We start from the raw sequence: 15436 nt of genomic DNA on the forward strand, positions 1-15436 counted from the left end.
AATTAGGTCTGCAATGCACATACAGGTCTTTAAAAATCAACAGTCAAAACTACTGGGTTACCACAACTTATTTCTGCGTCCAGACTGCAAAGCCTGTTTATTTCTTGGGTGCTTACTAAATAGGGCCACTGTATTGGAGAGAAAATACGGGATAAACATTTTATGCTGACAATATTGAGTGCTGGAATCATCTATAATCCCTACTTCTAATTTGACCAGTTAGGCTGATAAAGACCTAGCTGAAGGAGACACAGACTCTGGGCATCTACTCCAGAATGCTGTCAGACCAATGAAGAGATGTGGCTGCATGGGTGTAAGGACAGAAGACCTTGCAAAGGACTTCTACATTTCTTCAACCAGAAAACGGGGGAGGAGCCCAGAGAAGGTTCCATCTTCCATCTCACCCTTGGCATCCCTGCCCTCTGTCCAGGCTTCATACCTTCTTCTTCTCTAGACCTCTCTTCCACCCCTGTGGTCACTGGCCAACTCGGAGATACTGCTGGAGAGACAGGAGGCAAGAAGATCCAGAGACTAGACTCACGGTCAGCTCAGGGGCCCTTCCATCCACACGTCCCCCATTTCCAGAAACATCTTCCAGCAGCTAACACTTGGGGAAAGCATTCCGAAATCCTACACTGCCTGGGAACTGTGCTGTGGAGGAAGGCCACCTTCCCTTATTGTGGCAGGTATGATGTGGTGACTCACCAGACCTAATGCTCCCAGCATGGGCTCTGCGAAGGCTCAGACCACTTCCTGCATCCGTGGCCCTACTAGGAGGTAGGTCCAAGGAGCATGCACAGAAGAAAGACCACAGCCAGGAGGCTGGGGGAGGTGCTAAGGAAGGGACGGGCCTTCTAACCTAAGCAAGGATTCTTAAGAACCTTTTGGCTCAGAATAATCACCTCTTTTCTTCCTCTGAATCATGAGCAATGGATTCCAAAAGGGAGGCCGCTCTTTTGCAGCCCCAAAATGAGGAGAGCGGATCCACAGCTGGACAGGGGTTGTGGGCAGTTATCTACCAGCACCAACCACTGTCCATCTGTCTTTGCCCAAATCCTCCCCTCTACCCCATAAACATCTGTCTCCCAGAGCTTTGGATACGCTCCCTAGCCTTGTCTTGACTCTCCCGCCCACACAGGCAGTGGACGTGTCCCTCGTGGAAAAGGCGAAGTTGGGAGAGGGACCGATCTCCTGGAGCCCACTTGGGCTGGGCACTCATTCACTCACTGGGCTGGGGTGGGTGGATGGTGGCAGAGCCGGGGCCAGCCTAGGCAAAGCGGCCACTCGGAAGACTCCCCAGGTAATCCCCGCGCCTGCTCCCGGTCCCGCGCGCCGCGCCCCGCCGGGCTGTCCGCGCGCGCGGGGCGGAGCCCACACGCACCAGGTCCCCGCGCGCGGAAAGCGGGGAGCGCTGGCGCTCCGTCCCGGCCCAGCAACGGGGTGAGAGCAGCCTCCTCCGCCCATCCCCGGGCTCTGAAAACCTGTGCCGGGAGCCCACAGCGGCGGCGGGGCGGTGGGCCGGGCGGGGCGACGCGGCCCGCGCCTCCTCCCGCTCCTGCGGTCCCGAGTCTCGGGGGCAACCGACCTGCCAGCCGTCTCTCCCGGACGTTTCTCCACAGCCGATCCCAGGCTCTGGCGGTAGAGTCCCGCAACTGCTCACTGATTGACCGCCTGAGCTGCGTTTGGAAAGGTTTCCGCTTGCCGGTCATTTTAGATCCGTCCTCATAACGACCAGCGGGCTTGCCACCGCCAGTCCCGCGTGGCCCGCAACTCAGACTCCCGGCGACTCGAGATGCCAGACGCCGGACTCCCGCTGGGGTCCCGGGGCCAGCCAGGGGCGCGACAGGGGTCCTCCGCCGTCCAGCGCGGGGGCCGGGACGCGTTGCCACTGCGCGCGCCGCGCAAGGGTAACTTCGGCGCTCCGTCGACTCCTCTACCCCTTTCCCCCTTTCCCTCCCCTCCCTCCCCTCGGCTCAGCGCTCCTCCGCTCCCCTCCTCTCCCGTCCTTCCCTCCCCTCTCCCTCCCGGACGGTCTAGCGCCCCACTCCTTCCCCCAGGGAGTTTTCTCTCCCTCCCGCCCTCGCCTAAATCTGACAGCTTGGTCCCGACGGGCCCCCGATTACGGAGTTTCCACCCCGCTTTTCATTTTCACTCAGAGGCCAGGGGCTGTACCATATTCCTCCCATTTCTTGATACTTTACATTTTTTCACTCAGAAAGCGCCACCATCACAACCATTACAAAAATGTTAAACTGTGCCATAGCTAGTGCCGAAATAACTCATCGTAGTTTTCCTGAATTCAAATCACTTGAATTCGACTCCTCAGTTTGGCTGACATTCTTTTGGAGTTAGATACTGGTGCACTTGCATTATATCAATCTTTCCTGGTTTCATCAATGAGATGATTATCTGGCTGCAATCTACAATCAAATTAAAATGATTTTTCATTGCATAGCCATTGACTATGAGGAAAATAATTTGTAAATTTAAGGTCAAACCTTGAGGAACCTACATAAAATAGATTTACATATTCTGGTAAAGCATTAAAATCTGTATGCAGTTAGAAAAGCAGGTATTATGGGGAAGTGAAATGTGAAAAGAATTTTAAGGTATTTTAGCCAATAACATAATAATAGGCTTATAATTAGAAATTAACCCTAATTCCTGCAGGGAAGAGGGAGGCAATATACTGTTTTTTTTAACATCTTTATTGGAGTTTAATTGCTTTACAATGATGTGTATATACTGGTTCTTTAAGAAATACCCGAGGAGATGGTGTCCTAGTCATTTCCCTGGGCTCCAAAGCCTCACTCAAAAGATAAAGACAATACTAGCTCAGGCCTCAGGGTGTCCTGCTGTTCTCAAGGTTTTGCTTCTAAAGAGCTTGGAGGACCTTCAGAGAAAGTAATGAGGACAACATTTGATGTAACGCAAGGATATGGGATGTGATTAATGTCATACATCTCAAGTTTGGCTAAAGAAATTGAACTATTTCAAAAGAGAATTTCTGGGGCTTCCCCGGTGGCGCAGGGGTTGGGAGTCCGCCTGCCGATGCAGGGGACACGGGTTCATGCCCCGGTCTGGGAAGATCGCCACAACTACTGAGCTTGAGCGTCCGGAGCCCGTGCTCCGCAACGGGAGAGGCCACAGCAGTGTACCGCAAAGAAAAAAAAAAAAAAAAAAAAGAATTTCTGGATTATTTAAACAGTAAAATTGCTTGAATATCACTTCTTTTTAATTGCCTTTGTATCAGGCTGCTAAAATAAGAACCAGAGTTTAGTTAGCTGTTTTGTCTTTTCTTTTTTTAAAAAAAAATTTCAGGTGCTCCGTGTGAAGTTTGAAAATTAAAGTAAATTATCCAATCCTCTCTCTATTATATACATTGCTATTGACTTAAGGAGTGGAAATTAACAGCTACCTGAAGTATTCCTTCTGCAATTCTATACTTTTAGTAAATATTCCCTCCACTAGTTTATATTGTTGGTAGAAAATGGGGGGGTGGAGAAATGATGGTAAAAACCATCTTTATTGTCTTATTCTCTTATTTTAAATATTCAAAAATGTTCACTAGTGAAACACTTCAGAAGAAGCTAGAAACTAATGGTTGAGGTTTTTTTTTGTGCCATCCTGGTAAACCTTTGAAATTGTCAGTTATGAAGCAATAAGTCATGGATCAGAAATGGACTTGAAACTATGGCAGCCAGTTACAGACTAATCCAGATTGCTTTCTGGACCCATGCCAAATACCCTTTTGATTACATCCTGTTTTGTATGCATGTAGTGGTAAGGAAATGCTCTGCCAGAAGCAAGATTTGTGTTATCTTAAAGTGACTGCCGTACAGTATAACGACAAAACGTTTCACAATTACATTCCCAGGGAAGCTGTGTATTTAACTTTAACAAGAGGATCTCTAATTGAATCAAACGGAGGCAGTCGTTGTAACGTTATACGCACGGGAAGAGAACAGTACAAGGAACATTCCAGCTATTTCACTGATCATTTAGCTCTAAAGATCCTGGGTCCCTACTGCTTTCTATTTTAATACATATTTTATATTCAGAGGTCACGGATTAGGGGTTTTCTTTAAATGACTAATGTGAAGATAAATTCTGGCTTTGCAAATTTGTTTAGCTCTGGCTGTTGAAGGGTCCATGGATTCAGGACTGTCCACGAGAAGCCAGATGAAAGACTGGAGTGATCTCCCCAGAACAGGTGCCATACAGCACAGCCCAGCTCCCTGCCTGCCTGGCTGCTGGCCCTGCTGAAGGAAATCTTACAGCTGTGCAGATGCAGCAGCCACAAATGCAAGGGTTCTAAACTCAGCGGGGCTACTTGGAGACTTTTATACAGGCCCTTAGCATCCACTCCCATTTTCCAGGAGCCCTATTTCAAAGCTGAACCTTAAGGATGACACTCCCCTTGGGGTCTTCACCTTGAGCAGATGACAATACCACCGACTTCACAGAAGTCAGGCAACTCCTTACCCCTATAACCTTCTTACTTACTCCCTTCCCTCCCAACACAGGAAAGAGGTAGCTCTCTTCCTACCCAAGATCTAGCCCTTGACCTGTGCACTCTGTTTACCATCCTTTCTTGTCCCTACAAGGGCTTGGCTATATCAGTTATTTCCTCGATCTCCTACAGCCTCAACCCCTCCTTCTGCATGGGCTCAACCTTCTAGTCTTACACTTCTTTAAACCAAACCCAAACCAAAACAACAACCACCATAATAAAGCATACTGCCTCTAACCTGTATCTCTTAGAAAAGAAGTATTCCCTTATCAACACTGCAGTCTGGGCTCCCTCACCAACTCACTGAAACCAGTCTTGGCAAGGTCACCAGTAACTGCCTGGTTGCTACATCTAATGGATGTTTCCTGTTGTTCTTGTTCCTTCTCCGGTGTGTGGACAAGAGGACACTGCTGACCGTCCCTTACTCTTGACACTGCCTTGTCTTGTGGCTGTCAGGCTACACTGTCCCCTGGGTCTCTGTGCCCCGCGTGGCTGAGGTGCTTGTCTTCAGAGCTCCCCTTCCACCAGCTTGATGCCAGCATTCCCTGGGTTTCAGTCCTTGGCCCCCACCCCCACTTCTTCCTCATGCTTCAGCGTCCCTGGATGATTATATTCCTTTCCGTGGTTACAGACCTCACCTCTCAAGGCCCAACCTGATACAGACAGAAAGTACACATATTTTTGAGATTATGGCTACAGGCAGAGTTAAGTTTGACTCTGGGCAAGTTTTGGACCCTCAGCACTCCCTACCTATGGGATTGTATTGTGTATTAAGTGGGATAATCACAAAGAAAAGATTCAATCAGTGCTACCGTATCGCTGTCCAATCATTATTACTGTCCCATTGTTCCCCTATCCCAACTCATTTCTGAGCCTCTGACACCCAATCTAAATAACCCATTACTCCCTCTCGTGGCATGCAGCTTAATTTTCTTTATGGCACTTATCACTTCTGGACATTTTCTTGTTTGTTTGTTTGTGGTTTGTCTCCAAGGCAAACCTTGAGCAACGTTAGATCAAGGCCTTGTCTGTCTGATTCACCATCATGTCCTCAGGACCTAGATCAGCCCCTGACAGTTGTGCTCAGCAAAAACTTGCAGAATAAATGAGTGATTTTTCTCTGATGCTATATATTGTTTACTTTGCTAATGGATATTTCTAAAAATTTCCCTCTAAACCTACTCTTCCAACTCTATTTCCTATGTTAGCCAAGTGATGCAATCACCCACACATCTAGTGTCCAAGAGAGAATCTAGAAGACACTGTAAACTCCAAAAGTTCTTATATTGCTTCAATCTTTCTCTGTCTCTCCATCCCCACAGTAACTGGTTTAGTCCATGTTTTCTTCTTTCCTCCCCTGAATTTCAGCACAATGAGCTTCACCTTAGAAAACTACTGCTCTCACTCAGTTCTGTCTTTATACATTCCTTCTACTTGAACATTTTCCTCTGATTTTTTTCTTCACTCATCCTTCAAGATTCAACTCAGATGTCACCTCCTCCTGGAAGCCTTCCACGAATCCCAGTGGCTGGACTGTTCCTCCTCTCCTGTGTTCCTACAGCACCTTGGGCCCATCTCTGGAGAAGAACTTATCACAGAGCACTGTGGGCACTTGTCTGCTTTCCTCTCAGCCTCCTCACTAGTCCTGAGTTTCTCCAGTGGGACTGGTACTTTTATTTTTGAACCCCTTATGCCTTTTTCAGTGAACAACACATAAAGGCTCATTTACTGACTAAATGAATATTCCATTATAGTTTTGGATGGCTGGTTATTACTAGAGTCTGCTCCTTAGTATAAGTGTAAACCATAATTATGCTTGTGGCATCATTATTTATCACTCTATTTACATAAAATTTATTAATTTTAAGTAATACATATTGATGGCTACAGATTTTTAAACATAGAAAAGTATATGTAGAAATATTAAAAATACCTGTAATATTAAAAGAAAGAAAAAGCTGATAACGAGTGAAAATTTTCCTTTTCAGTTTTTTTCTTTAAACATTAAAAAAAATTAGAATAACTTTTATACCAAATTTTGAAATTTTTCTCATTTAGCATTAGATTGTGAGCATTTTCCCAATTTATTGTTGTCTTTTGAAATAGTGTTTTTAATGAATATATAGAATTCTGTTGGATAGACATACCATAATTTATTTTCAAACTTTCATAATTTTGGACATTTCATTCCAAATTTCTGCAATTACAAACAATACTGTCATCAACTTTGGCAAAAGCAAAAGAAAAACAAAAAACAAAAAAAGGTTTTTGCTTTCTCTTTCTTCTAACGCTGTATGATTAAGACCCATCACCACTGTCACCCCCAATCACAAGTAATAAGCAGGTCCTGCCACCCATCCACCTATACATATGAAGCCAGTGTCTCTGAACTCTCTTAAATTCCTATCTTTTCTACTCCTCCTTCCATGTTCAACTCATCTGTGCCATCACCCTTATGCCTAAGAATGGAGAAGCACATTCTCCTGTCCACTTGTTGAATACTTTGTTGCCAGAAGCCTTTGCTTTAGAAAAAAATACAATTTCTAACTGTCCCAAGCCAGCAATCCTTTGCCAGGAGCCTACGGTCACAGTCCATTATTTCATGTTTTTCAGCTTTTCTGTAGGAAATTGCCTTCCTTGCTGTGACCCATTGCCCCTCACTGCATGACAGAAGGGTGAAGAGCCCCCTGGGACTCTTCCTACATGTTCCCTCCCCAAGAGAGATGCGATGTAGCAACCACTCCTCCCATGCTCCCTTCAGGCTACACTCCAGGGTCTTGTTGGAGATTCTGAAATGAAATCTCAAATTATTCATTTCCTCATAAAAAATGTTGCCGGAAGTTCTGAAGAAGATGGCTTTTCATGCTGGGTCCTGAGCTCACAGTCACCAATTTGTGCTTGTCCCATTGGATGTGTCTTAGTGGCCCATTGCCATGCTCTGAATCTGCCAAGCTGCTAATGCTAACAGTTTTCATGGCTTTGGGGGTTTTGTTCTGTTAATTAAAATATCACTGGGCTCCGTGCTTTTGTGGAAGCAAAATTTAGTGTTAGCTGTAAGCTCTGTATTGCCAATCAATATCTTTGGCTATGTTTAGTATTTTCCTGATGTAGACTTGTAAATGCCTGGAACCTTCAGGCTTAATATTGTATCATACTATCTCACTGACTTTACAAATATTGTAATCCTTTTCTTTTTTTAACTTTTTATTTTATATTGAGTACATCTGATTAACAATGTTGTGATAGTTTCAGATGTACAGCAAAGTGATTCAGTTATGCATATACATGTATCTATTCTTTTTCAAATTCTTTTCCCATTTAGGTTGTTACATAATATTGAGCAGAGTTCCCTGTGCTATACAGTAGGTCCTTGTTGGTTACCCATTTTATTTTTTTTATTTTATTTATTCTTTAACATCTTTATTGGCGTATAATTGCTTTATAGTGTTGTGTTAGTTTCTGATGTAAATTGATACAGCCACTATGGAGAACAGTATGGAGGTTCCTTAAAAAACTAAAAGTAGAATTACCATATGACCCAGCAATCCCACTACTGGGCATATACCCTGAGAAAACCATAATTCAAAAAGAGTCATGTACCACAATGTTCATTGCAGCTCTATTTACAATAGCCAGGGCATGGTTATCCATTTTAAATACAGCAGTGTGTACATGTCACTCCCAAACCCCCTAACTGTCCCTTCCTCCCACCCGTCCCCGCTGGTAGCCATAATTTCATTCTCTAAGTCTGTGAGTCTGTTTCTGTTTTGTAAGTAAGTTCATTTATATCATTTCTTTTTAGATTCAGCTTATATCATACGATATTTCTCTTTCTCTGTCTGACTTACTTCACTCAGTATAACAATCTCTAGGTCTGTGCATGTTGCTATATTTTTTATGTACACTTTGGGAGACCATAATAGCACATGCCCATGGAGTATTTTGTGTTTGTTTATTTTTGTTTATTACCCAACTTGCCGCTTCACTGGAGTGGAAATTCCAGGAGAGCAGGGAATTGTCTTTTTTCCCAGCACCGAGAATAGTGTCTGGTACAAAGTAGGCCCTCAATGAATGCACGTGATGAATAAATAAATAATACATCATTTGCAAGAAAGCTCATGCCTTGACTGGAAATTCTAAATGATACCGATGCTGTCCTATCTCTTCCAGGGAACTTAGTTTCTTCAACTCACAACTGCAGGGACTTTTGTCTCCAACTTCACCCACCCACCCCCATGGACACACCCTGGACTGAGTCACACCATCCACACTGCTGTGCTTTCAAATCCTTGAACTTTTATCTCAACTTCTAGAACCATCTTGTGTCCTTCCAGCATTCCTCATCTGGTCTCATAATCCTTGCTTTTGCTTTTCCTTTACTTAATCAGTCCCTCTCCTTGGCTTCACTCCCTTCTAAGTCTTGGGTTTAGCACCATGAGCCAGGCTTCAACCACTTTCTCATTACACACACACAGAGCTATTTCAGTTACTAGTTATTTCATGCCTGTCTGGCAAAACTGCTATATCCACTCTTACATCCAGGCCACCACAGGCTGTCAATGAAATCTCAGAACTGCCCAACAGGTGACAGGATGCTGATGGAGTGAGAGTCATTAGTAAAATTTTCACTGTGTCTCTAGCTGGGTCTTGTTCCTGTTCTCCACAGTGGCTGTCTCAGAACATCACCACTCTCCTCAAGGCCCAGGCACACTTAAAAATTTTTTTGTTTTATTGTGGTAAAATATACATAATATAATATTTATCACTTAACTCTTTGTAAGTATACATTTCAGTGGTATTAAATACATTCACAATGTTGTATAATCATCACTATCTATATAATACTTTTTTCTTCATCCCCAGTAAAAACACTGTGCTCATAAACAATAACTCTTCTTTGCCTCCTGCCCACAGCCCCTGGTAACCTCTATTCTACTTTCTGTTTCTATGAATTTGCCTCTTCTAGGTACCCCACATAAGCCAGGCACACTTTCTTCCTTCTCACCTTCACGTAAACACTTGCCTGATGTGTCACGGAGAAAACAGAGAAAATAGCAGCTCCCTGAATGCACACACTCTCTGGCCTCAAGGCCTTTGCACTACTTTCTCCTGCCAGGACACACTGGTTCTTCCTCTTTATAGACATACCTAAGCTCCATAGAGTAACAGTTTCATGCCCCCATTTGATTGTGATCCCCTTGAGGGTAGGAAGTACGTTTTTTTTTTGTTTTCTTTGTTTTTTTTTTTGTGGTACGTGGGCCTCTCACTGCTGTGGCCTCTCCCGTTGCGGAGCACAGGCTCCGGACGCGCAGGCTCAGTGGCCATGGCTCACGGGCCCAGCCTCTCCGCAGCATGTGGGATCCTCCCGGACCGGGGCACGAACCCGCGTCCCCTGCACCGGCAGGCGGACTCTCAACCACTGCGCCACCAGGGAAGCCCGGAAGTACGTTTTTAATATCTGTATCCCTAGTGGAATATAGTGCCCAATACATGGTAAGGGCTCAATATATATTTATTGAATGAATACGAATTGTAAATTGGGGTTATAAAGTGGGCTAGGGAAGCTGGGTGTGCCCATGTGTTATCCACTCATATGCTGAAATATTTAGCATTAATCCACTAAAAGGTAGAAACTGATAAATATGTACACATAGGTACCAAGTCACAATTGATAAAAGAGCCAAGAGTGACAGGAAATTTAATAATAGTAATAAATTATGGGTGGATGTTATGAACTATTTTAGAACATTTAATCAAGCTGATTAATTACTTAGGGTTTTTATCTCCCAAATCTGCATTTTACATTTGAGAAAACTAATCTTGTCATAATTTAACACCCTCCTTCCACCAATACTAGGGTTGGAGTCTAAAGTTTTCTGTGTTAAAATTTAAATGCTGTCATCAGTATCATAAATATACAATAGAAATGAATGGGGTTATCCTTAATATGTAGGAGTGTTCTGTGAATTTAACATGCAGGGCAAACATGTGATTCTCTGAATAGGAATACAGTATTGAAAAACAAAAATCAATGTCCTATCTAGGGGAAAAATACAAATTTTTGATCGATAAAGTGTGTGTGGTTTTAAAGGAGAATAGAATAATGGTTAAGAAAAAGAAAGAGGAGAAAAAAAAACTATAGGGTGTGGGTAAGAGCAGGACAGAAGTTAAATGAATCCAGAGGAACAAAAAGCAGCTCCAGTACAGCATACCAAAGCGGTGGGGCAGAAAGAGTAGCTGCTGGAATTTAATCTGGAGAGAAGCAACTGCAAGAGGTAAAAACTCTTAGAGTAAGAACCAGTTGGTCACCTTCCACATAAGCGTGAGGTGATCACAAAACAAACTGATTTAGGCTCAACTGAGCTCAAGCAGGAAAGGGCCCCGGTTCTCTGGAGAGTGAAAAGGGGGACTGAAAGAAATAGAAGAGGGTCTGGGGTGCTGAAGCAAACAAAAGTCCATAGCCTCAAAGGTTTCTAATAGAGAAATCTAGAGAGTAACAGGAATTGGGAAGTGGAGGTGCTGGAAAGTATTGTTCAGAGCCTTCAAGTTGGGCAAGGGACACCGAGAAATAAAAAACTACACTAAAAATGTACATCAACCATATACAGCCGGTGTCTGGTGTCCGGCATTTCATTCCACTGTGACAGGGTGAAACTGTGCATTAGAACAGCTCTGTATGCTGGACGACAGCAGTTGGGGCTGGAGATGGGAGCCCTGCCAGGGAAGTTAAGGCAGGGTGGCAAGGCTGGAGATGTCCCCCAACTTGACCCTTACATGGTGCAGCCAAAAGTAAACACAAGATTTTCTAGCAGATGAAATGTCATGTATTTCATCAAAGGGGTTTTGTAGACAAATCATGGGAGAACTAAACACAAAATGCAATCCCTTGGCTTTCAATAACTTGAAGAATAAATTACGTTCTCTAGAACCCTCACTTATGAAATGTAATTCACTGCAGGTCAGGTGTGTGACCAGGAAAACATTTTGCTCTATCTTCTCTCTACTCATTATACTTTTCTTGGTGTAACTATTAAACATAATAATTTTCACTTGAGACATTAATTATCCCTGCTCACAAATCCTTTCTGTTATTTTTCTAATTTCTCTTTAATGGCTTTATTTTATTTTAGCCACCTTCACGTTCTTAAATAACATCTTCATTAAGATACTAATGGCATACCACAAAATTCACCCATCAATTGTTTTAAGCAAGTGTTTTTTTAATACTATTAGTTGGAGATGTATTATAGGGTTCTATGGCCTTTTCCCCCATGTACAGCATCGTAGACACAGAATAGTGTAAACTCGTTCAGTAAGCAAATGCACATATACTTCATGTGTTTACATCCCTTGGCTACGATTGTTAAAAATGCTTGCAAATAATATTTCCTAACATTATATCATAGTTATCTTAAGAAAGACAGGATAAAGGATAGAAGCCTGCCACAGATACTGAAGAGATTTAATAAATACTTCTGAGGCTGATAAATATGTTTGTTCTCAGATTGACAGGATTTCCCGGTACTTAATCTGGCACAATGAATTCTTAGAACAGGGTTATCTCTAAAACTTGTACTTCATTCTCCCAAAACAAGATTTCTTCGAAATAACTATTTTAATGTTTGCGTTCCTAACCTTAGTTCTCTTATTATTTCTGTAAGGCCATAAAAACCTAACCAGGCATCTGCTTCTGATTTTAGATTTCTGTTTTTGCCTTTAAGTTTTCTAAGCACCTGCCTAACCAGCTAACCAAGCTTCCCCTCCTTCACCAGCATTCATTCCTCCCACATGACGCTGTTAGGTTTTTCCTTAGTTCGCTTAGCTTTTTAAACACCTGCAGTTCAACAACAAGGATAGTATTGTCTGGCTATTTCACTTCGCAATGAGTTGATTTACCTGTCAAGATAAACGTCACTGTACATATTAGTGGCTCTCTGGATTAATGCCTTATAAAATAGCACATTTGCACTGTTCTATGCCCTTCACAAGCATTAAACACTGATTTCATTGGATAGGCCAGATACTATATCAACATTATTTAATGAAAGGAGCTTATTGCTGGGGGTTCAAAGATGAACTAGTATGAAAGTGAAACTTTTGGATTCATGCTAAATGTTTATTTGTTATAAGGGATCTTTAGCAATTATGACAGGAATTATCCATGTCCCATAAAAGAACACTGTATAGGTATCTAGTAGTCCAAGTTTGCTTTAAAAATACATTAAAATAAATATATAGCTAAATGATTAATGACAGCATTAACAGCATGAACACTCATCACCCTTCGGTCACTATGCAGATAAATATATCAAGAAAAAGGGAAATGTAGAATTTTCATCAGGTCAGAGATGCACTATATCATAGTTCAAATGACTTAATTTTTTTTTATCATTTTCTTTTACAAAATGAATGTTAGACATAAAAAAGAATGTCTCCAGCTGTTTCTAGATCTTCTTTTAATTTATTTCTAATAAAGCATATATATGGGTAACAACTTCAAGCTGAGTTTTGAAACCTGAAGACAGTTTTCTGCCTTAAACAGTTAATCAAAGCCACATGAAAGCTGGCTTCAATTAAATTCAGTCTAAGATAGCTATGATCTGATTAACTGCAATAGACCAAAAAAAAAAAAAAGTTACAATGATCACTTCCCAATTGTGAATAACTCAAAAAAAGAAAAAAAGGAAGGACAAAAAATGTTTTTAACTAGTAAAAGCAACAATAAATCTTGCTTCAAATATTAAAAACCATTCTTTATGGTTTAATATCCATTTGCCTACATCTTGAGTGTTGTATTCTTGAATTTACTAATTTACTTTAACCTGTTCTATTCTGCTTTCATCTTGGTGGCAAAAGTATCCCAAGGTAAAATGGCAGCTAGCCATGTATCTAGTATGCTTTTACCTTATTGTGCAATGGAAACCAATTAGAGATGATTTGGTAAAAAACTCAGTTGTAACTCACAGTATTTTTTTCCTGTCAATATTAAACATTTTAGTGGAATGTGATAAATACTTCAAATTAAACTACATTAAAGAAGGTTTTTATGCTATGTGAATTTCAGAATTAGTAATCTCTCACACTGTGGGTAGCTCCTAACTAATGCATATCAATATAGATCTGTCATTTTCAGATATATGACCGTTTGGGAAAAGTGCCCAAAGGGCCTGGTACCTGTAAGAACTCTCCTCCCCTTTCTGATAACAGGGCTTGTGATTTCCTTCCCCTTCCTCCTTCCATCACTGCTGTCTGGTACTACTTATGTCCCCAGTCTCTCGCTTGACTTCAAACACTTCTTATCTTAGGGGATTAAACCCTGTGAGTAATCCTTTACCCCACTTCCTCAAGGCACCCCTCCACCAATTCTTCCCTTCAATGTGTCTGAGTCGAGTAACATCTAACCAGTCCCCATCTCCCATCCTGGCCTATAGCTCCTATAATACAGAAAAGCTCTTTCAATTAAGTGATATTTGTAAAAAGTGTAGACAAATCTAAGGCCCTCTTTGTATTCAGATATTATAATTAGCATTCATTCAGTCACTCAACAAGTACTTCTTGAGTACATCCTGTATACCAGACCCCAGGTGGGGCAACTGTCTTTCCTTATTATGGGCTTTGAAAATGAAGAGAAATGCTGACAGTTTAGGAGGGAGCAATTTTATTCCTGTTTCCTGCTTACTATTATTAGCAGGAAAACAATAACAAAAATCTTTGAAAACCTCAAGTTTAGTAAACATTTATTAGCCCTCTAGTGTGTCCTGGGCTACGTGCTTGGCTCTAGAAAGAGCAACGTTAAGTGCAAAAGACCCTGTGCCATGTAGGGTCTTAAACAAGAGTGTGGACTAAGAGGGCTTTGAGGATGAGAATGAGCTTATATCTGGGACAGGAATAAGGTGGTGGCTGTGGACATGAAGCCAGTCGACCAGAATCAGAGCCAGAAGAGGCATCCTGAGGAGCCAGACCAACATTCAGAGTGTCTTCCAGGGGCTTCAACAGGCAGGAGTTTCTAGCCTCCCACTAGAGGGCCTCCTGGGAGGCCCTCCCAATACTCCTTGTCAGAGATCCCTGCACAATCTACCCCTTCCCATCACTGCAAACATTCCCTATTGAAACCTCTGAACAAGACCTTTGGACCACCAGGTGCAGGCTTGGGAAGTGAGTAAAGCTGCCAGATTTCGCAAATAAAAGTGCAGGGTGTCCAGTTAAGTTTGAATTTCAGATAAACAGAAAAGAATTTTTACTAGAAGTGTGTCCCATGCAATACCTGTATTTGTATTGTTTTGTATTTTATCTGGCAACACTAGAAATGGGATAATATTCTTATTTCTGTTTAGCCTCGTCAGGCAACCCAGACACCATTTCAGAAGTACTTTCTCCCACCTGTGACTCTTAGCTTCTCAAAGCATTGAGACATTTAGCAGGTGTCTCTGTGGTTGTCTTTCTGTGCTGACACAGATGAAATCCTACCTACCTCCTGAGTAGACTTTTCAAATACCCTGAGAAGTCACTCTCTATTCCATTTCAGTGCACTTGATGTTAGCTACCAAATAAACTAGATATATATATAATGCCCACTCCAAAAAGACTTAAATGTAAATCAAGAAACTTTTCTAACAGGTATTTATTTATCTGTCTTGAGCAGAGTTAATGGTCTGGAAACAAGTTTAGTGGTTCAAGGGGAAAAAAAAATTCAACTTGAGAACATATTTACTGGGTATGTAATTGTCTTCTGATCAACTACCACTTGTTTTAGGCTTGTAAACAAAGAAGTATCTGAAAGCTTACTTTCTATTTTTTTAAAGAATGTGTGTCTATGTTTATAGACATAGATATATATAACATTATTTTGAAGGCAGTTGGAAGAAAAATCTCCCTTGTTTTGGGAACCACTTATTATTAATGGGATAGAAAATCACTGGGCTT

At 42.0% G+C, this 15436-nt stretch overlaps 1 protein-coding gene across 4 annotated transcripts in view; it reads right to left on the bottom strand.

The window, feature by feature from the left end:
* Nucleotides 1-15436, bottom strand: part of STARD13 (StAR related lipid transfer domain containing 13) — a 324501-nt gene that overhangs the window by 238781 nt on the left and 70284 nt on the right. The window contains exons 1-2 of one of the 4 annotated variants that reach the window (XM_081214550.1): nucleotides 1586-1928; nucleotides 440-496 (exon numbers count right to left, since the gene is read on the bottom strand). The exons of 1 other annotated variant lie outside the window; for it this stretch is intronic. In XM_081214550.1, the coding sequence (XP_081070676.1) occupies nucleotides 440-496; nucleotides 1586-1709 (181 nt within the window). In that variant the 5' untranslated portion in view covers nucleotides 1710-1928. Of the gene's footprint in view, nucleotides 1-439; nucleotides 500-1585; nucleotides 1929-15436 lie in introns of those variants that run through there. 2 more of the 4 variants (XM_081214549.1, XM_081214552.1) reach the window with 2 other exon arrangements.

The sequence above is a fragment of the Mesoplodon bidens genome (genome assembly GCF_964165515.1).
Source record: "Mesoplodon bidens genome assembly, chromosome: 17".
In the NCBI taxonomy this organism is placed as follows: domain Eukaryota; kingdom Metazoa; phylum Chordata; class Mammalia; order Artiodactyla; family Ziphiidae; genus Mesoplodon; species Mesoplodon bidens.